At 43.0% G+C, this 26,212-nt stretch overlaps 1 protein-coding gene and 1 long non-coding RNA gene across 2 annotated transcripts in view; one reads left to right on the plus strand and one right to left on the minus strand.

The window, feature by feature from the left end:
• Window positions 1–26,212, plus strand: part of LOC138246035 (uncharacterized) — a 136,108-nt gene that overhangs the window by 109,196 nt on the left and 700 nt on the right. The gene's annotated exons all lie outside the window — the stretch shown is intronic.
• EVPL (envoplakin) overlaps window positions 11,716–26,212 on the minus strand; it is a 142,236-nt gene continuing 127,739 nt past the window's right edge. The window contains exon 22 of the mRNA XM_069200203.1: window positions 11,716–15,304. Coding sequence (XP_069056304.1) covers window positions 11,858–15,304 — 3,447 coding nt within the window. The 3' untranslated portion in view covers window positions 11,716–11,857. The remainder of the gene's footprint in view (window positions 15,305–26,212) is intronic.

The following is a 26,212-nucleotide window of genomic DNA, read 5'->3' on the forward strand; positions in this document are numbered from 1 at the left end:
ATTATCTTCATAGGAAGTGCCTTTGAAATGTGTTGAGTATGTGTGTGAGATCTGCAAGAGATAGGGCTTTGAAGGAAGACCATTGTAGGATTCTACATGAAGATGAAAAGCAGGCTTGGTGCTGCTGATGTGCTTTTGGGCGTTGTATTTTAATCACTCAAAAAGGCACTTCTCTGTAAAGTGAGGGATAGAAGGGTCAGACCGGGGGCTGATTCAGTGCTTTACTGTTAAGAAAAGCTTTCTGTTTCTGTTGGTGGCTTCATTGATGGTGTTGGCATAGTACCTTGATTTGGCTTATGTGATGAGCAGTCTGTGTGTTATGCATAGGGATTTCAATATCAAGAGGTCTTTGGGATTTGTGTTTTTCTTGCATTTGCTTGTCTGTCTATGAATGTAGCATTCATTATCCGAAAGGTCTATTGGCAGATAGTGAGCAGGTGAGATTGGAATGGTGTGGTCATTGGTCCAGTATAGGAGTAGGGAGGTTTGCATTGCATTGTTGGTGATGTTGAGAAGTTGAGGGCAAGACAAGGTGTTTGGTGGGTGATGTGCTGTACCTCTTTTTTGAGCTTCTGTTGTCTGGGATGTTGAAGTCACCTAAGAGTGTAGTATGGGTGTCTCCACTGGATGAGGTGGCAAGGAGATTCAAGAATTGATTAATGAAGTCCTTATTCTGCCCAGGAGGCCTGTAAATGAGATGAAACATGGTGGTCTGAGGTGCAGAATGGAAAGTGGCATATCAGGTGCTCCATGGAGTTGATGTCACATGCTTCCTTAGGATACAGGACCAAGAGGATGTCCTCCTTTTTTATAGGCGCAGTCCAGATAATGGATGCTGTAGCATGTGGGAAGAAGGACATCGAGGATGTAGGGATAAGCTGTATTACAGTGGTGAAGAAAGTGACCAGCTTGTGATAGGTGATGAGGTCTGCGATGTCTTGTGTGTGGAGTGCTGCACAGCGTGCATTAATGAGCATAAGTTGGAATGTGTCCTCTGAAGTTTGCAGATGTGTGGTAGTTCATGGGATGTGTACAAGATTGGATTTGTGTGTTGTGATGGTGCTATATGAGTGTTATTTTCTTTCAGCGAATTTACACATTTGTATATAGGCTGGCTTTTCATGTAGTAGAGCCAGGCAGCATTCGTTTTCTATTAGTCTGTAGTTTTCAGATGTATTTGCATGCAGAACAGGTTTATTTAAGAGTTGTTTTATAGATGAATATTTTGAGTCCTTTCAGTATGGTACCTAGACCATTTGTGACAGATTCGGTGATAGGTTTGGTGGTTATGTCCTTGAGAATACCTGGGGCATTGGTCAGCTAGTGACTTTTTTAGATTTGTTGCTATGTATTGTCAGTGTAATGATGACCCAATGGGCAGGAACATTGGAGTTATGCAACAATAGAACACCAAATTATGAGTCGGGGAACTAAATTATGAGCAAGAAAATGTAAATAATGCAGCAGTATGGGGGTCAACCCAAATGGGGTTGGCTAACTGATGGAAAAAAGGTTGTTTTCTTTTAATTAAATAGTTGACTGTCAATTTAAGGGTCGATGTAAAAATGATGATATATTTTCAATTTTAACAAAAGCATAGTTTGCCTGAAAAACTAAGTTGTCAGGCTAACTATTTCAGTGTCATATTTTTTAAATAAATGCGAGAGAACCTTTGCACTGCTACTACATATACCTTACCTGCTACCTGTACTATACCAGTTTTGTCTGCTAAAGAGAATACTGAATTTCTTGTAAGTGTTCCTGCTCCGAGTGTTGGAAGCCTCCCCTGCTGCTGTCAGCTACACCTGCTGTGTGCTCGAGTAAAGATTACACTGTTGCCGCCATACTGTATTCAGTTTGAGCAGGTTGTGAACTGTCCCTGCTAGTCCCCTTCTATGCAGGGACTCTTGTGCTGCTGCGTCCTGTGCTGTACATGTTCTGTTAGTGAAGGTGGCTTGCATAATGACTCCCTTTCCGGTGTTTGGCCTGTGTGTCTAAGAGTGTAGCTTTGTTCCTAACATGCCCTGCGTCTGATGCTTTTAACAGGGAAGGTCTGAATGTTAAGCTTCGAGCTGTGTCTCTGCCTGAAGGAGGTTTGCAGTGCTGTCAGCTTTGCCGTTCCTGCTCTCTATGTTTCACTGCTAAAGGAACATCACAGAGGTGTTGGCACAGCAGGCGTGCTACTGTACAACGTGGGGCTTAAAAAACAGTGGCGGCTTGCGGGAGGGAAAAGGGGTGGGTGGCGCAGGGGGTGGGGAGAAATAAAATCAAATCATATTTTTTTTAAAACTTACCTTTATATTGTGCTCCTTCGTCCTCGGTCCTCGAGTGCAGGCACAGGCTCCCAGCCTGCCCTGTGGACAATCCTGATGCCGCTCAGAGCAGACTGGGAGCCTGTGCCTGCTCTCTCCAGCCTGGCAACACAGTGCCAGGCTGGAGAAAGCACACTGTGTGTTTGGCTTGCCTGAGACGACTGGCCAAATACACATGCGCTCTGAGGGGAGTGCACAGTGTTCTACCCTCATCCTTGTCACAGTCGCCCCACCCCTTTTAACCCCTTCCCCGCCGTGGACGTAATGGTTACGTCCGGAGCTGTGCCGCTCAGGCGCCACGGACGTAACCATTACGTCCAGGTATCGGCCCTCGGGGAAGCGCTAGCGCTCCCCGTGGGCCACCTCCCACTCCCCCAGGTCGGGTCTGGAAGGGGAATCGCATCCCCTTCCACCCCCAACCCCCCTGACTCCCCCAGTGACGTCTAATGACATCAGCACGCAATCGCGTGCTGATCTCATCAGAGGTCACCTCCCATCACGCTGGAAGCGTGCTTCTTCCGCTCGGAAGGAGGGGACCGGCAAAGGCATGAAAGGAAAGGAAACGCCTTTCCTTTCCTTTCATGTCTCTGCAAGCATTTCTGCTGCCCGATCGTGATGCGATTGGGCAACAGAAATGCCCACTAGACACCAGGGAATTAAAAAATTTTAGGTAATTGTCAAGACCATTTAATCTGCCTAAACTGCCCCCAGGAGGGGCAGAAAACACCTAGACACCAGGGATACATTTTTTGTTTGTTTATTTTTTTCTTTTATGTGTGGGGAGCGACCCCTTAGGCAAGGGTCACTTCCCGGGTGGCCAAATTATTTTTAGGCCAAACCACTAGACACCAGGGAATTTTTTTGTTTATTATACTTACGCAGCAGGGTAGTGGCCCCTTGGGCAAGGGCCGCTCCCCATGGGTCAAAATTATTTTTAGGCCATTTCTGCCCCCAGGGGTGGCAGAAACCCCTTGACACCAGGGATATATATATATTTCAATTTACTTTATGTTTTAATGTATGGGGAGCAACCCCTTAGACAAGGGTCGCTCCCCTGGGGGGCAAACTCTATTTAGGGCATTTTTGCCCTCCTTGGGGACAGATCGGCCTATTTTCGTTAGGCCAATTTGCCCCCACGGGGAGCAGAAACCACTAGACACCAGGGATTGGTGTGTGTATGGGTGTGTTTTATTTGGGGGAGCTGCCCCTTGGGCAAGGGTCGCTCCCCATGGGGGCACATTACTGTCGGCCATATCTGCTCCCCTTGGGGGCAGATCGGCCTATTTGTAGAAGGCCCATCTGCCCCCAAGGGGGACAGAAAGCCCACCAGAGACCAGGGAAGATTTTGTTTTTCAAAATAAGAGGGTAACCCAAATAAATGGGGCCAAAGTTGTTCTGGCCACCAGTGGCATTACCCCCGATCCACACCCCGGGGGGGCAGAAAGTCTACTACATGCCAGGGAATTAAAAAAAAAAAGTGAGGTGGTGGCTACCAACCAGTATGGGCCTGGTTATGCCCCCACCCCAACTGATGGGGGTAACAGTCTCTCAGCTCTCCCCCCGCACACTAAAACATCTTATCCCATAGCAAGCATGAGGACATATGATTATTTGGGGTTTTGGTTTTATATTTGGGCCATGAGAGGTTGGTAACTCTCAAAAGCGTCCTACTTGGAATGGTGAGGGCTGCACTTTTTTGACTTTGGGACGCTGCCATGTAGAAAAATCCACAAGACCTAGTCACATCTGAAAACTAAACATCTGGTTGATTCCAGGGTGGTGTGCTTCACATGCACCCACACCATTTTCTTACCAACAATGCCCTGCAAACCTCCAACTTTGATGGAAATCACACATTTTTGCTACATTTTTGTGATGGAACCTTCCGGAATCTGCAGGAATCCACAAAATTCCTACCACCCAACAATGTCTAATCCATACTGATAAAAATTCTGCTGCACTTGTCAACCTAAAAATTAATTAGTTCAAACTGACCCTTTGGACCCGCTTTGGTTCCCCCTCAATTTCAACATATTTTTGGCTCTTCCCTGTCACAGACACTTGGCCCACCTACACAAGTGATGTATCATTTTTACCGGGAGACTGAAGGGAACGTTGGGTAGTAGGAAGTTTGTCCCGGTGCGGTGATCCCACACAGAAATATGGGAAAAGTTTGATTTTTTAGCTAAATTTGAGGTTTGCTGACGATTCTGGGTAAGAAAACATTGGGGGATCCACGCATGTCACACACACCTCCCTGGACTCCCTTGGGTGTCTTGTTTTCAGAAATGTCTGGGTTTGGTAGGTTTCCCTAGATGGCTGCTGAACCCAAGACCAAAAATGCAGGTGCCCCCGCAAAAACAGGTAGTTTTGTATTTGATCATTTTGATGCGTCCAGATCGTGTTTTGGGGCATTTCCTGTCGCGAGCACTAGGCCTACCCACACAAGTACCATTTTTATGTGGAGACTTGGGGGAATGCTGAGTGAAAGGAAATTCGTGGCTCCTCCTAGTTTCCAGAAATTTCTGTCATCGAAATGTGAGGAAAAGTGTTTTTGGGCCAAATTTTGAGGTTTGCAAAGGATTCTGGGTAACAAAACCAGGTGAGAGCCCCACAAGTCACCCAATCATGGATTCCCCTATGTGTCTAGTTTTCAAAAGTGCAAAGGTTTGGTAGGTTTCCCTACGTGACGGCTGAGCTAGAGGCCAAAATCCACAGCTAGTCACTTTGCTAAAAACAGCTCTGTTTTCTTTTGGAAAATTTGATGTGTCCATGTTGTGATTTGGGGCATTTCCTGTCACGGGCGCTAGGCCTACCCACACAAGTGAGGTACCATTTCTATCGGGAGACTTGGGGGAACGCTGGGTGATAGGCAATTTGTGGCTCCTCATAGATTCCAGAACTTTCTGTCACCGAAATGAGAGGAAAAAGTGTTTTTTTGGCCATATTTTGAGGTTTGCAAAGGAGTCTGGTTAACAGAACCTGGTGAGAGCCCCACAAGTCACCTCATCTTGGATTTCCCTAGGTGTGTAGTTTTCAAAAATGTGCAGGTTTGCTAGGTTTCCCTAGGTGCCAGCTGAGCTAGAGGCCAAAATCCACAGTTAGGCACTTTACAAAAAACAGCTCTGTTTTCTTTGGGAAAATGTGATGTGTCCACGTTGTGTTTTGGGGCATTTACTGTCACGGGCGCTAGGCCTACCCACACAAGTGAGGCACTATTTTTATCGGGAGACTTGGGGGAATGCTGAGTGGAAGGTACTGTGTGGCTCCTCTCAGATTCCAGAACTTTCTGTCACCGAAATGTGAGGAAAAAGTGTTTTTTTGGCCAAACTTTGAGGTTTGCAAAGGAGTCTGGGTATCAGAACCTGGTGGGAGCCCCACAAGTCACCCCATCTTGGATTCCCCCAGGTATCTAGTTTTCAAAAATGCGCAGGTTTGGTAGGTTTCCCTAGGTGCCGGCTGAGCCAGAGGCCAAAATCTACAGCTAAGCACTTTGCAAAAAACATGTCAGATTTCAATGTAAAAATGTGATGTGTCCACATTGCGTTTCCTGACGCGAGCATTAGGCCTACCCACGCAAGTGAGGTACCATTTTTATCGGGAGACTTGGGGGAACACAGAATAGCAAAACAAGTGTTATTGCCCCTTGTCTTTCTCTACATTTATTCCTTCCAAATGTAAGACAGTGTGTAAAAAAGACGTCTATTTGAGAAATGCCCTGTAATTCACATGCTTCTATGGGCACTGTGGAATACAGAGATGTGCAAATAACCACTGCTTCTCAACACCTTATCTTGTGCCCATTTTGAAAATACAAAGGTTTTCTTTATACCTATTTTTCACTCTTTATATTTCAGCAAATGAATTGCTGTATACCCAGTATGGAATGAAAACCCATTGCAAGGTGCAGTTCATTTATTGGCTCTGGGTACCTAGGGTTCTTGATGAACCTACAAGCCCTATATATCCCCGCAACCAGAAGAGTCCAGCAGACACAGCGATATATTGCTTTAAAAAATCTGGCATCACAGGAAAAAGTTACAGAGTAAAACGTAGAGAAAAATGGCTGTTTTTTTCACCTCAATTTCAATATTTTTTTATTTCAGCTATTATTTTCTGCAGGAAATCCCTGTAGGATCTACACAAATTACCCATTGCTGAATTCAGAATTTTGTCTACTTTCCAGAAATGTTTAGCTTTCACCCATTTCTGTCACTAACTGGAAGGAGGCTGAAAGCACAAAAAATAGTAAAAATGGGGTATGTCACAGTAAAATGCCAAAATTGTGTTGAAAAATGGCGTTTTCCGATTCAAGTCTGCCTGTTCCTGAAAGCTGGGAAGATGGTGATTTTAGCACCGCAAACCCTTTGTTGATGCCATTTTCAGGGGAAAAAAACACAAGCCTTCTTCTGCAGCCCTTTTATCCCATCTCTTTTTTTAAAAACTGAATGTTCGCTGTATATTGGCTAATTTCTTGGTCTCCTTCAGGGGAACCCACAAAGTCTGGGTACCTCTAGAATCCCTAGGATGTTGGAGAAAAGGACGAAAATTGGCGTGGGTAGCCTTATGTGGACAAAACGTTATGAGGGCCTAAGCGCGAACTGCCCCAAACAGCCAAAAAAAGTCTTGGCACCTGAGGGGGGAAAAGGCCTGGCAGCAAAGGGGTTAATACAAAACGATAGTAAACATAGTTTTTTATTGTTTTATATTAAAGAGTTTGCAGCTGCTGCTGGGAGTATGGGGGGTGCGCTCCTTCGCCCTAGCGGAGTATCCGGCCCTGTTAAAACATTCAGAAAGCCAACTAGTACAGCTATTTTGCTTTGTCGATGGTTTTTAATCATGTTGTACAGCATCATAATGGGCTGCTGTCCTGCATAGTTGAAAGTGAAAGAAGTGCTTTGACGTGACAAATGGTGACGGCATCATGGCTTTTTTTTTTACTTTCAACCATGCTGTACAGCAGTCAAGCTTCTGTACATTATGTCTAACAAAAACATTGACAAAGCCAATAGATATTGCATGAGAGCTATTGGCTTTGCCAATGCTTATTTACCTTGCTTGTTGGTTTATGTTGCGCGAAACTCATTTTGTGACGGTCCCCTTCTCTCACAGTATTCTTGGGCTGTTTTGGTCTCCAGTAGCTGTGGCCCCTGGTCCAACTCACTGATTGCCACCTTACCTCATGAAATGTGAACGAGCAGAAACATTTCTAGTTGTCACTGAGGGTATGTGGAGCCAGGCCCCCATTTTATAATAATTTATTATTTAGAGGCAGAAATGCCACTTTTCATGGGATCTCCACTATTTTGTGGTCCCCTCAAAAATTTGCCAAAGTTTCCCAAGCAGGAGAGGTTGTTTCGTAGCGGTTAGAGCTGGGGACTTTGGAACTGGGGAACCAGATTCGAGTCTCTGCGTTTGCTCAACATCCTGTGATTCTGGGCAAGTCACTTAGGGGGATATTTATGAAAAGTGTCACTGCACCTACTGCAGTGCTACTTTCCTTGCGCCCCTTAGTGCCCTCCAACCGCCACCATGTGTGTGCCGTATTTACAATACGGCGCACCATGACAGTAGTTAGGGGGACTAGCTTCAAAAAATTTTACGCTAGTCCAGTGCTTTGCAGGACTAGCGTCAAAAAGTTTGAAGCTAATCCTACAAAACACCCAGAGGCTCATTGAATATAATGGGAGCCTCTTTTTAACACCTGCAAAGAGCAGGCGTTAAAAATGCCACTAAAAAATGGAGCAAAGGAATCTCATAGATTCCTTTGCATCATTTTTACGGCCCCCTTAGCGCCGGAACGCCCCCCTTGCATACATTATGCCTGCCATAGGCATAATGTGGCACAAGGGGTTACAAAGCGGCGCAATGCATGCATTGCGCTACTTTGTAAATATGGTGCAGCATTATTGCCACCCCAATGCCACATTAGCATAAAAAAATGATGGTAATTTGGCGCAAGGTGGCGCTAGGGCCTTCATAAATATGGCCCTTAATCTCCACGTACCTAAAAAATATGAATGGAGCCTTGTGTGTTTTAACTGGTGCACATGGAAAAGCTCTTGGGGTCGAGTTCCATCTATATAAAACTGCAAAAATAAGCACAGGGAGTGGATGAAAACAATGGACCATGGGTTTGGTGTGGGCAGGAGGGGAAGAGCAGCAGGGGGCCACTGAGACTCCACAAAGCAGGCTGCAAGAGATCAGGGGGAAGAAAGAAGCACAGGAGCAAGGAAAACCAGATGACAAAACTCCCACATACATATTCACTAGCAAGGGCATGCAAAAGTCTTAATCGGGTTCAAAAGGAGTATGGTTGTGCTGGATGTCATTCAGATTTCAAAGTAATTACGCAGGACAGAGGCAGGGTGTAAACCACAGAACCGTCATTCCTAGGCCTGAGGAAATAGTAGGTGAATCCGAACGATATGTAGAGTCTACTTAACGTTTCCCGGCGCAGCCACTCGCTTTTTGCACAACACCGCTTGCACCAGCGTCGACTTGCCAGGGCAACACATACTCTTAGGAGGAAGGCGGGTTCACATGCGACTCACCAGTCACATCCAGTTCAAGGAGCTTCATAGCCAACAGAAGTTGCATAAGAAAGGGGCTGGACTCTTTGCCTGAAAGGAGAAAGTGCGCAGCTACAAAAATGGAAATACTGTCAAACTGGGTGCGGCCTTAGTGAAGGGTGCTCAGTTCAATTTGTATTCAGATGACTATTTCCAAATACAATTTGCATGCATACACTATTTTTCATTGTTAATTGAGCAATTTTTCACATTGAGAGGAGGTTGCATAGCGGAAGAGCTGCCGACTATGGAGCTCGGGAACAAGGTTCGAGTCTCGGCGTTGGCTTCAGCATCCTGTGATTTGAGCAAATCACGTAATCTCCCTGTGTCTACAAAAACATGCTGGCGGCGCGTGCAGAAAATAAGAAAGGAGTGCAATGTCCCAAAGTCGTTTCCATGCTTAGCAAGGGGAAGCGAGATGGGCTGCAATGCCTCGTCCCACAACAACCTGGCAGAACAGCACTGCAAAGAAAACCAACAGTGAGGAGGGGATAGTTTGGGAGGGCATGCAGGAGGCGGGAAGGGACGAATGCTGCATTAAAATGCAAGCAGCTATGGGCACCGAAGATAAATACAGGCAAACAATAACATGAGCAAAAAAGAACAAGAATTTGCAATGCAAAGGGGCTCACATTAACTTGAGTTGAAGCGATTGGCGTTGTAAATGCATAACTTGACTTTTTTGCCACATTAATTGATCAACCCTGTCACATATTTTAGATCTTTCTGCCACATAATTCCAGTGGCCCTGCATATAACTAAAGAACTATTAGGCCTAATGGAATATATTTTAAACAAGGCCCTTAAAACACAAACTACTACCAGGTGCAAAACATATTTACTTGTTAGTTGGTACAGGTGACATTGCCTGAGGGGCAATGAATAAATAATTGTACTCCAAAGTCTGCAGTCTGGGAAGTCGAAAAAAACCCCAATGATTTTTCACATGCTTGAGAAGAGCCACCTCACATGATATTAATGATCCTCAGTCAGTCATGAACTAAAATATTAGTTCTAAAATATTGACCATTGTACAGCATAATCAACTGTAAGCTCTCCTCGAGGTTAGTTTTATAAAAACACACACACACGTCTCAAGTTTCACAGACTCAAACGTGCGTAGTTCATCTAGTCAGGTTTCTACTTTGTATTCGCAGCTTGTATAATGGTACAAAAATAAAACTACAAGTCCCAGAATGCAAACCTGAAACATAAACTAAATGAGCGAATCACACATCAAACTAGAGTGCTGGATAACTCTTTGAATACTAATGCAATGGCTGGTTTCAAGCTTGTATCACGTTATAAAAATAAAACTACAAGTGCCAGAATGAATATGTGTGCTGCCTGTAAGCTGACCATTCAGTTTGTGTCAGATGTTTGTACTTCTGCTGCTCCATTCTATGTATGAAGGAAGCTTCCATTGTTGCTAGCTATGCTGAACCTGTTCTTTGTGTCAAGGAAGCTGTATCTCTGCTGTTGACCTTCTCCCATGAGAGAAATTAGCACTTTTGCTACAGGTGGAAAAACAGAGCAAAACACTGAAAACAAATAATGATTGATGTGCAGTGCGTTTGTTGGTTTTGGTATAAATATAAAACAGTAGCAGTACATCCGGAAATATTCAAATTGTGTTGATTTTCGTGTGTACTGAGTATTTCTGTGGATTCCCTAAAGGTCCGAAATTGACGCAGATCGTAAGAGGAAACCTATAATGTACTGGTTTGTAACGCTTGGTAGATTCTTTATGAAAATGATGGTGTTTTCAGTGAATTCCACAAAGGAGTCTTTCAGAAATACAGGCCCATATTTATACTTGTTTAGCCCCGCATTTGCGCCGCTTTTTTACTCAAAAGCGGCACAAACTTACAAAATACAATTGTACTTTGTAAGTTTGCGCCGCTTTTGCATCAAAAAGCGGCGCAAACGCGACACTAAAAAAGAATAAATATGGGCCACAGAGTGGTGCAACAAATGATGATACTGGCCAGAACATGTGGAAAGCCTTAAGGATATGAAGGTGGAGGCCAATACACTAAAGGACAAAAAAACTGCAAGTGATTTCTAGGATCAAGGGCCAGATGTCGCAAAGGGTTTTACCCATTCTGTGTCTATGGGAAAATGTGTTCGTACATATGGCCCCAAGTTCTTATAAATAATGACCTTTCAAAAATCGTGACACTTTTCGTTTATTGTGTGCATAGAAAGAGGTACAAGTTCATAGTGATTTTACCACTGCGTGAGAGAGGAATTCAGCAACTTTAGCACCAAAAGCATTTTTAATATATAAAGAACTTGCCAAGCACCACTGAAGTCAGAGTATTCAGATCCCACTCAAGGGAAAGTAATCATTCTATACATTCTCCTGAGTCCCTGAAACAACAGTGGTTGGTACCATGAATAATTGGAAATGAGGAATTAAACCCTAAACCCTGGCACCACCCGAAATCCAACTAACTGTGATATGCATAGGCCTTATGCCTCTTTGAGCCAGTATCTGAAGCAGGCCCTTATGTGGAGAGTAGGTTCAGAAGCTGATAAAATGCACCAATTTACTCTATAGAGTGTCCTTCCTTGCACCATTATTATTCGAAATATTTTGGGTAGAATTAAAAGTAACACATTTTTGGAAGTGTGCCCTGAACTGTCCAGCAGATGGAAGACTCACAAGAATGGGAATTTATTGAAGATCTGATGTAGCAGAACCAATGTAACAGGAACATATGTTTTAGTTAAACTTCACTCACAAGGCACGGAGCTGAGGGAACCAATTTATGGTTTGAATATTGCTCTTTGCCACAGGGATGTGTTAGACAGAATTCTGCAGATAGACACTTCTCAGAGGTTTTGGCCCACCAAAACATTACAAAGGTCCTACATTTCTTGCTTGGAATTAGTTAGAATCTAGCTGCATGGCTTTATGTTGTCCTGAGCTGATAGTGGCCCCATGCACACATGTCCAAATGGTGATTTCTATTTGTAGATGAGTCCAGAGGATTTGGGGCGGTAGAGGGGCACCTGGTAGCCGTCAGAAGCTGTGGGTAGGAGCAGAAGGCCGCTCAAAGGATCTCTCTGGCAGCGTGCTATGGCTTCCTTGTAACTGATTTTTTCTTTGGTAATGGGGTCAGTGAGATCCTTCTCATAATTCCTATCATCTTGAAGCTTTTTGGCCATGTCACTGTCAATCATGCCGACCTCCAATGCCTCTGCTACTGGGATTCGGCCAGTTTTCCTGGGATCGATCAGCCCGCCTGTTAAGTGTTGGACCTGCATGTAGGGGAAGGCATTCTCCTTAGACATCCATCCTTTCTGCACAGCTTCCCCAACAGACAACCTCTTCTTGGTCACTGGGTCCTCTACTCCTGTGAAGGCCTTCTGTGCTGTTAGCAGTTTCTGCATAATACTATTATCGATCTGTCCCTTGTCGAGGGCCTTGTGGGCAGAGTATCGTTCCTTTGTGCTGATGTCCACAATGCCTCCAGTTGCTGCTTGTGCCTCAAGCAGCTTTTGAGCAGTAATTGGATCCAGTAGGTTCCTGTCTAGTGCATTCCTAACAGAAAACTTCCTGTCTGTGGTGGTGTCATAAACACCACTGATGGGGAAGTTGTCATCATGGGGAGGCTTGCTAGAAGTGTGGGAGAAAAAACTTCTGGACTGATTTTGCTGACTTGTTGGCGATGACAGTGGGGACCTTGACCCAATAATTGACCCAATCGAGTTAGGGTTCTTTGATTCTCCTGCCACCAAGAGAGCAAATTCAGATATTGGGAGCTTGCCATCCCGGTACATCTTGAATTCCTCCTTTGTGATTTTCTTTGCTCTTAAAGCATCTTCAATAGAATACTTTTTGCCACTTTTCTTATCCAGAAGGACTGAGATCTCTCCACTGGAGCCCATGGTGCTGATTTCTTCCCAGTCACACTCTAGTTCTTGTAACTGGATATATTGGTTTCGGTCTATGATACCTCGACGATATGCTTCAAAAGGTGACATATCTTTTCCTGTATCTGGGTCAAGAATCGAAATTCTAGTGGAAACATTAGTCTCCCTCATGTGTGTGTCTTGATTCAGTTCTTCCCGGTTTACTTTTGTTTGGAGATCACGTATAGTGCGTTCTTTTTCATAAATCTGATCCTTTTCATTGAGGATATCTGTCTCCAGTGATGAGAGCTCTTGTGAAAGTTGCATCTTCTTCTGTCTGTCATTCTCTGTTCTTTGCGTAAGCAACTGGGACTCTTTGCTGAGGAAGACAGACTTCTGCTGCTTCTGCCTGCCCAGCTCCCTGAGCTCTGTGTCCAGGGAGGCCCTCTCCTGGAGGGCCTGGTTTCTTGTTTTCTGAAGATCAGCCTCCTCCTTGGACCCTGATTTTTGCATAGCTTGAGCCCTGTCAAGCTTTTCCTTGATACGTCTTAGTTCATCTTCCACATCTTGTCTTGCATTTCGCTCTCTGTTATACAGTTCCCGAATCTGTGAGCGCTCCCTCTCCAACACTTGGTCCTTCTCCACCCGAATGACTTCCTTATAAACTGTCTTCTCAACAGACTTTTCCCTCTGCAAGATATCAATTTTTACCTGCAAGTTCTTACATTCCCTTTCCAGGTTCATGATTTTGCTCTTTTCAATGTCCAAGTCTTGGCGCAGTGTGTTGGCAGATTTCTCCAGAAAAGGATCTTTTTCAATTTTGACCACTTCTTCCATGACTATTTTCTCTTGTACTGGAGTTGGGCTTTCTTCAATTTCTTTGATCCTCATAGTTATCTGTCGCAGCTCTTGCTCAGCTGCAAGTTTCTTGCTTCGCTCCTCTTGGAAATTCAACATCTTCTCATTTTCAGCCACCACAGCTTGAAGTTGTTTCACAGTACGTTCCATTTGGCGTCTTTTGTTAACCTCTTCATCTAAACTTCTGCTTAAACGGCTATGTTCCTCTCTGAGCTTTGGATCCTTTTGTAAGAGAACCACCTCCTGTACTACAACCTTTTCTTCAGGCTTTCTTCTCTCTAACAGCATGTACTTGTTTTGCAAGTCATAGACTGCATTCTCCAAATCCCTTCTCTGCTGAGACACTTTGCGCACCTCCTCAGAGAGATACACAACTTCCTTTTCCAAGGCTGGATCCTTTTCATACTTTATAACCTCCTTATTTACCATCTTGGTCTCAACTTTGGATCTCTCTCTCTTCCATTCATCACGCTCTGACCGGAGTGTGACCACTTGGTCTTGGGCCTTCATGCTTGCAGTGACCAAATCGCTCAACTGCCTTTTCAGCCTCTCAATTTCTTTAAGAATTTCTGGGCTCTTTTCAAGCTTTACAACTTCTTGAACAATCTCTTTGTACTCAACAACTGGCTTCTGAGATCGCAGTACATTCACCTGAGACAGGGATACATCTATCTCCCTTTCATAGTTCGACCTTTTGCTAGAAGTCTCCTGGATCTCCCTTTTCAGGCGCATAATCTCTCGTTCTGTTTCTGGTTCTACATGGAAAACTTCATTTACTATTTCTTTGATCTCCACTTTGGGTTTTTTCTTCTGTATCACTGTGTAACTGCTTTGTAGCTCTGTCAGCTCCCTAGTGATGGTCAAACTCTTTGTCCGTTCTTCCTCAATAAGGCTCCTGAGCCTTGAAGCCTCTTTCAACATCTCTGGATCCTGCTCCACCTTCTTCACTTCTTTCACAATAATCTTTGGTTCAACAGATTCAATCAACTTTTCTAGTTCTGATATGCGGCTTTTTATTTTTGTAATGTTGTCTTCAGCTGCCTTCCTCCTGAATGACTCATCTTCTGTTTGCAACTGGAGGGTTCGTGCAGCTTTGAGCATTTCCGGATCACGTTCTAGCTTCACCACCTCTTTCACCACTACCTTCTCCTTAATGTTGGGCTGCTTCTGCTCAAGGATAAGAAGCTCTCTCTTTAGGCGTTCCAGGTCAGTGGAAAGAGAGGAGTTCTCTTCTTTTAGTAGCTGAATCTCCTTAGTCAAGCTATTGGCTTGACTCTCAAGGTTAGGGTCTCGCTCAATCTGTGTCACTGATTTAATTAGCAGTGGGAGCTCAACCTTCTTTCTCTGGCTCTCCAGCTGAACAATTCTTTTGTTCACTACCTCTATTTCAGACTGTGCATTCTCACGCTGCCTGTACTCAATGTCAATTTGGTTTTTCAGTGATGTTAGGTCACTCTCCCTCTTGGGGTCCCTGTAATACTGCACCACTTCCTTCTCCTCAAGCCTCTCGATAGGGCGCTTGGTTTTCAGCATGAGAAGCATCCTCCGGTTTTCCTCTAGCTCCTTCTGAACATTGGAGACTTTTATCTTCTCCTCCTCCAGCTGTGAGGACAGGATCTGGGATTCTCTGGAGGAACGCAGAGTGTTTTCAGACCGCAGGCTATGCTGTGTAGTCATAGGGATACCATCATGCACATCTTTCTGTAAAATAGCATAAAAAATGGTAGATTAAACCAGGGAGACTAGCTAGTTGATGCATTTAAATAACACTTGATAGCAAGACTGTCTGTAAGCACTATACATCAATGCCGGGTGTCTTACTTGGGCTCAAGCAAACAGGCTTGAGAAGGGTGCAAACCAGGCCAACAGAAAGAGTTTGCCTGATACCAAGGGGCAAAGAGTACCACACAAGCAGTGTTCTTTGCCCAGTATAGTCTGCATAAAGAACCATTGGTTCTCCAAGCTCCCCTTAGCACACATCTTAAGCAACTTAGAGCCACTACACAAATTATTTAAATATATATTGTGATCCAGCATACTAATTTACATACTCAATGAAGAACGTTGAATTGGTGGCATTGAAGATTTAAGCAGCTTGTTTTGAATTTACATTTCTGAAATATCTCACAGTGTGTGGCGGAACCTGGCTGCTATACAAGATGGCTGTTTTCGTCCTAATATCCAGAAGTTAGCTATGTTAACAGATGAAATGGCCACTGTTCTTGAATCCCAAAGGGCATGGAAATATGAGAAACAAGTATCCCTTGAATTACTCAAGGAGGTTTCCGCAGCAATGACTTCTGGCACGAAGGAGAGTCTTACCAGAGAGAACCTTGGCATTGCCAGTCCTTGCACAGGGGGTAGATTCCTGAAACAACTCAGTGATCGTGGACCCATGCTGGAGCTGCATGTTGAATGGTGAGGAGTAGAGCAGGAAGAAATAAAGAAAAGAGTGGTACTCACTCCTTTTGCATGGAAGCAACAGGGTGAGAAGCAGGCAGCAGTGAGCAGATGAGTAATTTGCCTGTTAAGTAAGGTTGTAGCAGGATACATGGCGGGACATTCATTAATTTTGCACATTCACATTAAGAACTGGAGAAAGACACTGACTGAAGGAATTAGCAAAACAAGTTTAAGAGTGCTTCAGAGTGATCAAAAATAGTAATATCAAGGTAGTTTAGATGGAGGTGTTTCCATAGCTTGGGTCCCATGACTCTGTTGACTCTGCATCTGCTTCTAGCATGTTTGACACATGAGACTTCTAAAAGGAGCAAAGCTTAGATTGGTCCAAACAGGATCACCTGTTCTTATTTCCATAAGCCTCTCACGAGTCTGACAGCAATACTGGAAATGCTGAACCCAGTCCTGTGTGGCCCGCGTCTGATGGTCTAGTGGGGAATGCACTGAATGCCACTGTGAGTGCAGTAAGAGGGGTCATGGTAGTGGAGAAGTAGCAGAAATAATCATGGGACAGCATATTTCTAGATTTGTAACAGCAGGTGAAGCTCAGGAGCACTGACAGAGGAGGCTTCTAGACATAGGTCTGGAATCTAGTCTATACATAATAAGCATTCCAGAATCAGAAAAGGTTTTGATTTGTTTTTACCGAGTAACTGGCACAAGGACCTTCAACCCCATTCTAATACGCATATTACAGAGATGTTGCAGAAAATAGAGAAAACCAGGATCAGGACTTGTGCAAAACTTAATAAACTCTGTGCAGTGGTGAAGAAACTAAAGAAGAGTATGACTGCAGCATCAGCAACAACAGATTAATACTTCTATAAAATAGCATTTTAGAGCTGTACATTAAGGCTAGCAAATTGCTTGCAAGCAGTGTACCTGAGATCCACCCACTTGGTGATATCTAGGCTGGACTACTGCTGTGTATCAATTATTGTATTGGCATAAATTAAGTACCAAAAAAAGAAATATCAGCAAAGTCAATGACATGCAAGTCCAGCATAAATCTACAGTAAGAAACAAATGCTGTTAGCAATACATGCACCAATACCAAACATTACTAAAATATAAGAAAGAATGTAAAAAGGTGGATAGGAGTGCGAAAATAAGCTATAGATGGAGAGAAGAAAAGAAAGGAAAATGAAAGGGAGGGAAGATTAAACTACAAAGCAGGGGAGAGAGGGCAGGGAGATGGGTCATTAAGGTGATCCCCCAAGTATAGTAATACTGGTGGGGAAGGGGTGCAGTGACAATTATGAGATAGAATCAAGAGTCATGGTGAATTGGGAGGGCTGCTGCAGAAAGGAAGACCACGTGAGAAGAAAAATATCTGCTTTGACCATTAAACTGTAAATGACCTTTTCGTAGGACGCGGTCTGGTACATTTCTGCGAGCCGTTCCCCATGCGAAGGCAGTTGTGGAGAATGCTGGACTACTGCAACGTTCTTTATCTGTGTGTGTCGCAGGCATCCGAACAGGCTTCAAGGGGTTCAGAATGCTGCTGCTCGGGCACTGCCCAAGCTACCCAGGTGGGCCTCTGTCAATCCCGCTCTTAGAAAGCCACACTGACTGCCAGTAAGGCAAAGAGTCACCTTCAAAGCGCTCTGTTATTGCCACAAGTCTCTTTCCTCTCAAGGCCCTTATTATGTTTGGTCAATGGTTTAAACTTATGTAGCATCTAGGAACCTAAGATCAGTTGAGGCTGAACGGGCCATCATTCCAATATTCAAAAGAGCTAGAATAGGAATCTAGAACTCTGCCTGTGGAAATTCGGCAAGACCCATCCGGACTCCTTTTCAGAAAAAAATTAAAACCTGACTTTTTGGATCAGGCTGAGATACTTCCCTGGGCTGACCAACTTATTCTTCACCTGAGTTAGTATCCTAGCACTGGAACACTTCATAGGAGTAGTTATGCACTCTATAAATATCATTATTATTATTATTAATTATAAATCTTCCCAGCAGGATGTAAAGAATATAGGTCCGAGGTATCAAACGTAAGTATAGGAGGGCAGGATCCATGCAACACTTTCAGGCTAGCCCCATAGGACACAATAATGACTCCTAAAGTACTTAATACATATATTCCATGATTATTGAAAATCTTGCCTGGATTTGACTCTTTTGGAACTACATTAGACACCCCTGTTATAGAAAGTAGGCTACAGGAATACTCCAGATTTGAGCAAGAGGGTTTCAACCGTGGATGTAAAAATCCTACCACACCTGTGCTAGAGCAGAGTGAGCCACGGCACAGAGGGCAGCCAAATATTCGTATAGTGCTAAACAGTAAATTCACCAGCAAGTAGTTCCAAAATATGACCAGAAAAAAGGGTTACTGGTCACTGACTCCCAAATTCTGGCATTCACTCATGTTCATCTTGTGACAAAGACCAGGAGAGCAAAAGAACCTGTTAAAACATTCCAGGACTATGGCTGCCTTTAAGGATTACTTTTCTCTGCAAGACTGTGAATACTTCAAGAAGGGAAACTACAGATTTTTGAGATTGAGAAAACAGAGTACCTATCAATGAGTGACAGACAGACCATGAAGAATCTGCTTTTGATAGCAAAACAGGAGGGAATTAACGTAACTCAAAGGAGGATTAGTCATAGTTTGTCTCAGTTCTAGTGATCATAATACATTTAGGCTAAGTTTTCAGATGGTCATTGATGGGAGTTGATTTATGTAACAATCAGGCCGCATGCATGAAATGTCTTATTAAAAATGAGTTTATAAGCATAAGAAGTACAAATTAGGAGCAACAAGGAAGGCTTATGACCACTCTGAAGTATTTCTTGTAATTCCCAGACCCTTCTAACCAAACATATTCTTCCGGTAACATTCCACACATACATGATGTCACTCAGCACATACACAGACCAGACAGAAATACACACCTCACTCAAAATACCACACACATTACTTTACATTGAACAAACAAATACTGAAATATAGACGTCCACATCACACACAACAAGCAAGCGGGTCCTTGGCTATGTACAGCTTTGCCACTGGAGTCTTGGAAACCCTGGAGTTTTTAAAGCCATCCTTTGTTCTTCATATTGTCTTGGATATTTGCTTCTCTTGCCACTGCTACTGGGCTTCAGAGTCTGGTAGGAGAGTCTGCTTTCACCCAGGACTGCTTTTTCTGACCCTTAATATAACCTCTTGCAAGGATCTGCTTGTTACTTTATTCATCTTGTAGAATGATCATTTCTTAACTGGGAATCATTTCATTAAAAGCTAAAGACTGAACTTTCTCCTCATTTTGTGAACTTCACTGGGCTGTAAGCACTATTAACTCACCTCCTACGATACTGTGACATTTCATTTGTTTTTCTACAGAGTGTTAGAAGCAGGGTGAATTCTTTAACACACATTTTCATTATTCTCTCTATGAAGTATGTCAACATAAAAAGTTACAACTGTGATATGTTTTGGTTATAGATACACGTGTTAGGAGAAACTAAAGGAGAGCAGCTGAGAAACAGGTATTTGTAAACCAGCTATTAGTTTGCTTTAAACAAAGTTATATTAGAATCTAGCTCATGACAGTAGTTAAAAACTGATGTTACATTTTCTTTTATAGACCAGAACTCAGGAGTTGCACTTAATCAAATCTGTCTAATGTGAAGAAAGCCTCACACCAGCTATTTTCCTCTCTTTCCCTTGGGTTTTCGTGATTCATAATGAATTTGTGTGGTTCTATAGTGCCTTTTGGAAGAGTTGAAGCACACCAGTATATTCGTGGTACTGCCACAGAACAAAGGATTCTGGTAATTCTCCAGAGTTCATGACACCTTCTTGCAACATAAGCCACTCTTCACTGCCAGATGGATCTACTTCTTTATTTCCCTAATCTACTTGAACATTAGTCTGTGAAAGATTATTGCTGATCTTCGTCTGACTGATACCACAACAACACAAATATTGTTCAGTTTCTGAGATAAATAACTGTGGACCATTAACAGACACAAACGATTTGAATAAATGTTGTTATCTAACAATGTACTAATTTCCTCTATCACTTTCATCCCCATCGTAACTTCCAGCCATTTGCTAAAATAAGGCACCAAAGAAATGGCATAAGCCTACCACCTGTGGACTACCCAAAATAGACCAGCAACACCTTTACCCAGCTATCTCCATGGTCTGTTGAATAGCTCAGTGGCTGATGCTTCTACTACACATGGTTTAACCAACCGATCACTTCAGAAGCACACTTAACACTAATGGACCCACTTGTCAATATTATCATCAAAACATAGCCAAGGACACATCTCAGTTGTCTGTTAACCTGGAGCTCTAGTCCCTCTTAACTCCCCGCACCCCATCCCTCCACGTTCTCATATACGCTGAGCGTTACTGTCTAGGAACAGAAGCATAGTGCCAGCCTGGGCTCACCCAATATCAACATGACATGTGATATGATCTGCTGTGTACTACTGCATATACTGTCATTTTTATAAGAACTGTAATCTGATAGTGACTCTTGTTCCAGGATGGCAACTTAATCATTACATCCCAGTACGTGATTGTGATCAACATCTATCTTTTGTTCTTACTTGTGTAAATTATAAAATAAAAACCGATAAAAATGATATGACAAAAAGAAAATTTCCAAGTGCAAATTTATTTGCACAGAGGTGTAATACCTAGGATAGAACACTTCCAAAGACTTAATCAGCCCTTTAAACAACTCAACTGACATACATTTTGGTAGACCTGATCCCAGACGAAAGACCAACTGATTTAATTTCTGGGGCTGGCAGATTTTATATGGATTTTGTTGATGGATGGACCAGCAAAGTTAAGCCTCTGAAATGTAAAAAAAACATTATCTGGGTCGTGGACAGAAAGGTGCACCTCATAGTTGAAATAAGAGCTTATTGGTCTCCCTTATTTGAAATGGTTTGTAGTTGGGCAAGTGTGTGTGGATGGTGTTGATGCGAGTAAGTGAGGCATTGGATCAGTACAACCGAGAAAAGAGTAGGTGGTGCGCCTTGCAGTTGAGGACTTTGATAAAAGCTGAGCAGAATGACTCCATCAGAAAGCTACTACCTGGGTGGTGCAGCATTACAGGATGTTTATGTGGGGTGTGAAATATGCTCTTAGAATGGATCACAAACCATTAGTGCATATGCCATAACCAGCTGATGCTCACGCCCTCAAGGCGAGACGGGCCAGGTTCGAAGCAAAATTGCAAACCTTATATGTCCCAGGGTAGGCGTATTTTGGACCTATTGAAAATGCATTAGATCACAATTGTGTGGAAATTGATGGTGAAAATTAGAAATCTGAAGATTTTAGTCTATTGTCGATAAGAAGGGATATGACCATGAGATGAAAGTCAACCAAGTTATGAATTCAGTATTAATCTCATGATTAATGGTTGAACAGAAAAGCATGAATGCTGAATTGACAGCATTCTACAAAATTCATGACGGATTAGACTTTGAAGAATATATTTTGGTTAGAGGTGATAAAATTGTTCCTCCATTCGAGCTAAAGAAAAAGATTTCTAACCAATGCCATGAATGTCTTATTGATATGTTGGGTACAAACAGACGCACACAACAGTAATTCTGTCAAACCTAACCCTAGCTCTGCCATCTTTGTTATGGGATCTTCCACACTGTATAGTAGTTCCTCTACTTCTGTCACTCTGTCAACTGTATTTTGTAGGTCCTCTCTCTGTCGCACGTGATCCAGACTAAGGGGCTGATTTATTCTTAGGTGGGCGGCTGTTAGCCCACCATGGGGAGAGGCCGTCCACCTTATTTATGAATGACCGCCAAGAAGGTGGTCATTTATAAAGGCATTGCCAGGAGCCGCCATCACAGTGGTTTGTGTCAATGCATTTTACCGCTTGCTACAGGGCTATGTAGGAAGGACACAGCATCATGGCAAACAGTATTCTTTTTTCTTTTCAAAACGAAAATCTGGAAATGGGATTTTCTTTTTGAAAAGAAAAAAAGTAACGCTCTCCTTGCCATGGGAAGGTTCTTCCTTGGTGGAAGAAGAATTATAATGTTTTTACTTTACTGTGCTGCCAGGTTTTAAATTTGGCAGGCAGACATTTAGGCTCCATTGTGGCCAAACTGAAGGTACGCCCGCCTTTAAATTGGGCGGACGGACCTTCATATTGGCGGTATGTATACTCTGTTGCAATGGAGCATATGGAGTATACAGACTGCCAATATATAAATTGTCCCCTAAGTTCCACAATTTTCCCTTCCAAGGATGTGTGATTTTCCCATGTGGCTCGAAAGGTAGCAGTGGTGGCTTCTGGCACTGGGGCACTAGAATGTGGTGGGAACGGTTATGGATCAGTCTGTTTGTCCATCGTATTTGTGTGCTTAGTATATTTATTAATTTTGCCGTGTTCGTGCTGAGGTATTGGCTTATACCTGCCCATATGGTCGGGCAATGCACTGAGCCAGCACTAGAGAGGAGCTTTCTACATGTTTGCTGTTGCTCTTGACATGTGGGACCCCACACTAGGAGTGAATCAATCCACAGTGGGCAGACTCCACACCATGACCTGCTGACCCTATGCTTCATGGCTCACTGCGCTGCCATCACAATCCTCCCTTCACTTCTCTGTTTAGGAATGCTGCCGTAGGTAGATTGAGGGATTGGCCCACTGGTCAGTCAGTCAGTGCACCCTCTCACTTTCTCAGGATGATAGCTTTAGGGTTTCATCCACAGTTATTAATCCTACTTTTGTGGGTCCCCACTCTGATCCGGATTCTGCATTTATTTATTTAGGGGGTAGTCTTTGAAAAGCACCTCATAAAGGCCGAGGACCAGGCAAAGCATGTATCAAATCCTCTACCAGACGTAGGCCCTCATCTGTGCTGATGTTGGAGCTGTATTTAAATGAGTCCTGCTTAGCTGCCATGGCTGCCTCATTGACCAGTGGGAATCCTCTCCATCAATTCACTGGGACACTTGGTCGGTCCTCACTGCCTTTTGCAGTCCAGCTCTAGACATGTAGGTGGGCCCAACCCTCAGCCTCCAACGGAATGCCGTGGAATGATGCCACAAATTCCTTCCTCAGCTGTGCCACAAGTCACTGGATCTGCTTGGTGCTAGATGGCCTCTCAGTCTCCACCAACCTCTTTACTGCATGGGTGTTGGCCTCTTAGTTTGTCCAGGATCGTGGCATGACTGCCACACAGCATGGATATTGACACCCCGGTGTCTTGAATCTGGAAGGATTACAGGCCAAAGGTACTATGACTCAACTCTCTTGACTGTTGTGGGTACTTGTGTGGGTTGCCGCTATATCTATGCAGCAATCTGGGTCCTGGTAGTCCTGGATGAAGACAGATTTATTGGGGTTCTGGTGCACAGTTCAGAAAAGAATGTCCACCATCTTCAGTTGCCGGGCCATGCCCGGCACTTGGTTATAATCAAAGACAAACATTGCTTAGATAAGATTTCCAAAACCTTCAAGTTCTTAGTTTTATTTTCTGTTGTTGAGCTTTCTCTAGTAAAATGTTATCCTAGATCGCTATTGCTTTAGAAACACAGCCTAAAGTTCTTTTTATTGATCTCTGAAAATGCAAAATTGATTCCGCACTTTTCAAGCCAGATGGCATCCTTAAGAATTGGAAATGGCCCTGCAGGGTCACAAAGTGTATTAGATGCTTGGAATGTTCATGGTAACACATGCCAAAACCATTGTAGGAAATACAGTAGCTCAAGCCAGGTTTGAAACTGTCCCCTATAAGTTAGGAAGTGGAAATTGATCAATCCATTAAGCATTGTTTAGATTAGAATATGTAAATCGATGAATAACCCAAGATCACTACAGATGCCACCCATTAAGACTCCATGAGTTCAATAATTCTCCTTTTCTCAGATCATCTAACATTTGTTTCACTGTAAGCCTGTAAGTGAGGGGATCAATTCTAACTTTGTCCCTAACTGGTGTGACATTATCTTTCAATATAATACGGCGTTTAAAGACTTTGAAGTTTTCAAAGATGCCACTGAAAACGCTAAAATTTACTTTACGTCCTTTGATCTACTCATCCAGGGCACTACATATTTTCTACTAACTTAATTCCCATTTCTTTCTGAGGAAGCCAGTCCAGTATGGAATTCTCTTAATCATTACATACATTTATTTTGTCCTTGTTCTTCTGCCTTTCAGTTCCATTTCTGCACAGAAGTATCCTTGCAAGCTCAGTTTTGAGACCAGTATATCATACGGGGTACACATCAGCCATACATAACTTCCTGTGACTCCACTACTCATCAACTAATTCCTTACCCAGCAGTATGAATCAGTCACATAAGTCCACCATTACCTCTTCTTCTTTACGAATAATGCATTTATAGTGGCCCTTTCACTCACACTTTTTAGCTCACACCGAGAACAACGTTACTGACAGAGCAATCTTCTTCCACTCTCCCATTCACCATGAAGTTCATTTTTTTACCACTCATCTCTTGCATACTCACCCAAAGTTGCCTCTCTTCCTGCATCTATTATATTTTTTATCCAAAGTTGGACACCCTTTACAATTCCCTATGTCAGTGGTTCTTAACCTTTTGATGTCTGTGGACACTCTCTTCCACCCCAGTGAATCCCTACTGGAAGCCAGCGACCACAACCTAAACACTTTTAATGATTTGAACGTGAAACAATACACAAAATTACATAAACTTCAAACCAGTACACAAATTATGAAATATTTTATGTAGTTCACAAACAAAAAATATGCAAATCAACTTTTTTTGTTCCTAATGCATGCTCTCTTGTTGGCAGCGCATAGCAGAGATTCAACTGAGGCAGCCAATAATCCCTAGCAGATTCCGTTTGCTGTGCTTGGCCTGCTCCCATGACTCAAGATGTGGATAACAACTTACTTTTTCGTGTCTGTTTTTAAATGCCTTCAGATCTACAGAGAGCTTTCACATTTTCAGTTGTCATTTTTGATTTTGTTATGTATACATACTGTATTAACCTGCTAATATTATTTAGTTTTGCAAGCAGTTGAGAACTCCATGGGCAGGCATTGCAGACCCTCAGGAGTCCACAGATCACAGGTTTAGAACCACTGCCTTATATGGTTCGGGCTTCCACACCTACAAAGTTTCGAAAATGTAATTTTTTCTTTTACCTGTCCCCATCACGTCTTGTTCTAACAATATTCACATCAGAAGATGATTGCCTGTTAACAAAATTAATGTTAGAAGATGGATGCCATTTAATTTCCTGCAGAAAACGTCCATTGCTTCACATCTTTGGCTACATTTATGGTAGTATCCAATGTCAAATCCGAAACAACTTATAGTTGTTCTTGGACTTCTTTACTTTTTGTTTTCATTAGTATTTGATCCCTTAAAATCTGTTCATATCAGATGCTTTCAAAGTCATGTTACAGCAAGACTTCTCAGTTGTGCTACATGCTCTTGTACTGTTTCACTCTTTTTGTGCTTCTGTCTGTGACTATTTTCTCTATTTAGTTTATTGACACAATCCCTTTTGTTTAGTGGCATAATCAGAAGCATCCAGACCACAGGAGTTTACAAGTGCAGGAGATGTTTGGATACCTTGAGTCCCACCACCTACCAAAACACTGCTTCAGCAAGGATAATTTCCTCCGGACTGTGCAGTCTTCACATTCCAGTACTTCAATGTGTGCTGAAACACAACATACCCTTTATCCTATTCCATAGAAGGATTCTCAGGGAGATCAGTCAGAAGGGGGAGGTGGAAAAATGTTAAACATAGCTGAAGAATATTAAAATAATTAATTAATATAAAGTAGTCATTGCTGTCTTTCCACAACGTAAAAGATTAAAATAAAAAAGTAGTCATTGTTGACTTATTACTGCAGACCCAAGGTAAATAAACCAGCGCTTACTTTGTAAATAAATAAGTGTCTGGGCCCTTGTCACCACCACCAATTTCCCCTGCCCAAGCCATAACACTCCTACAAGTATGACAATTAAGGCTGTTCCAGGCTTCCAAAGCTATAAGAAAAGCTTGGGTGGGAGGCATTAGTAATTTTAATGTAAATTTAATTCATAAATAACTATTATTGTGCTTGTCCAAAATTAGAGATACAGCGCTACCATGTGGCAGACTGTCATAAGTGCTGGTGTTAACAATAATGTGCC

The sequence above is a fragment of the Pleurodeles waltl genome, chromosome 7, assembly GCF_031143425.1.
Source record: "Pleurodeles waltl isolate 20211129_DDA chromosome 7, aPleWal1.hap1.20221129, whole genome shotgun sequence".
Classification (NCBI taxonomy): Eukaryota; Metazoa; Chordata; class Amphibia; order Caudata; family Salamandridae; genus Pleurodeles; species Pleurodeles waltl.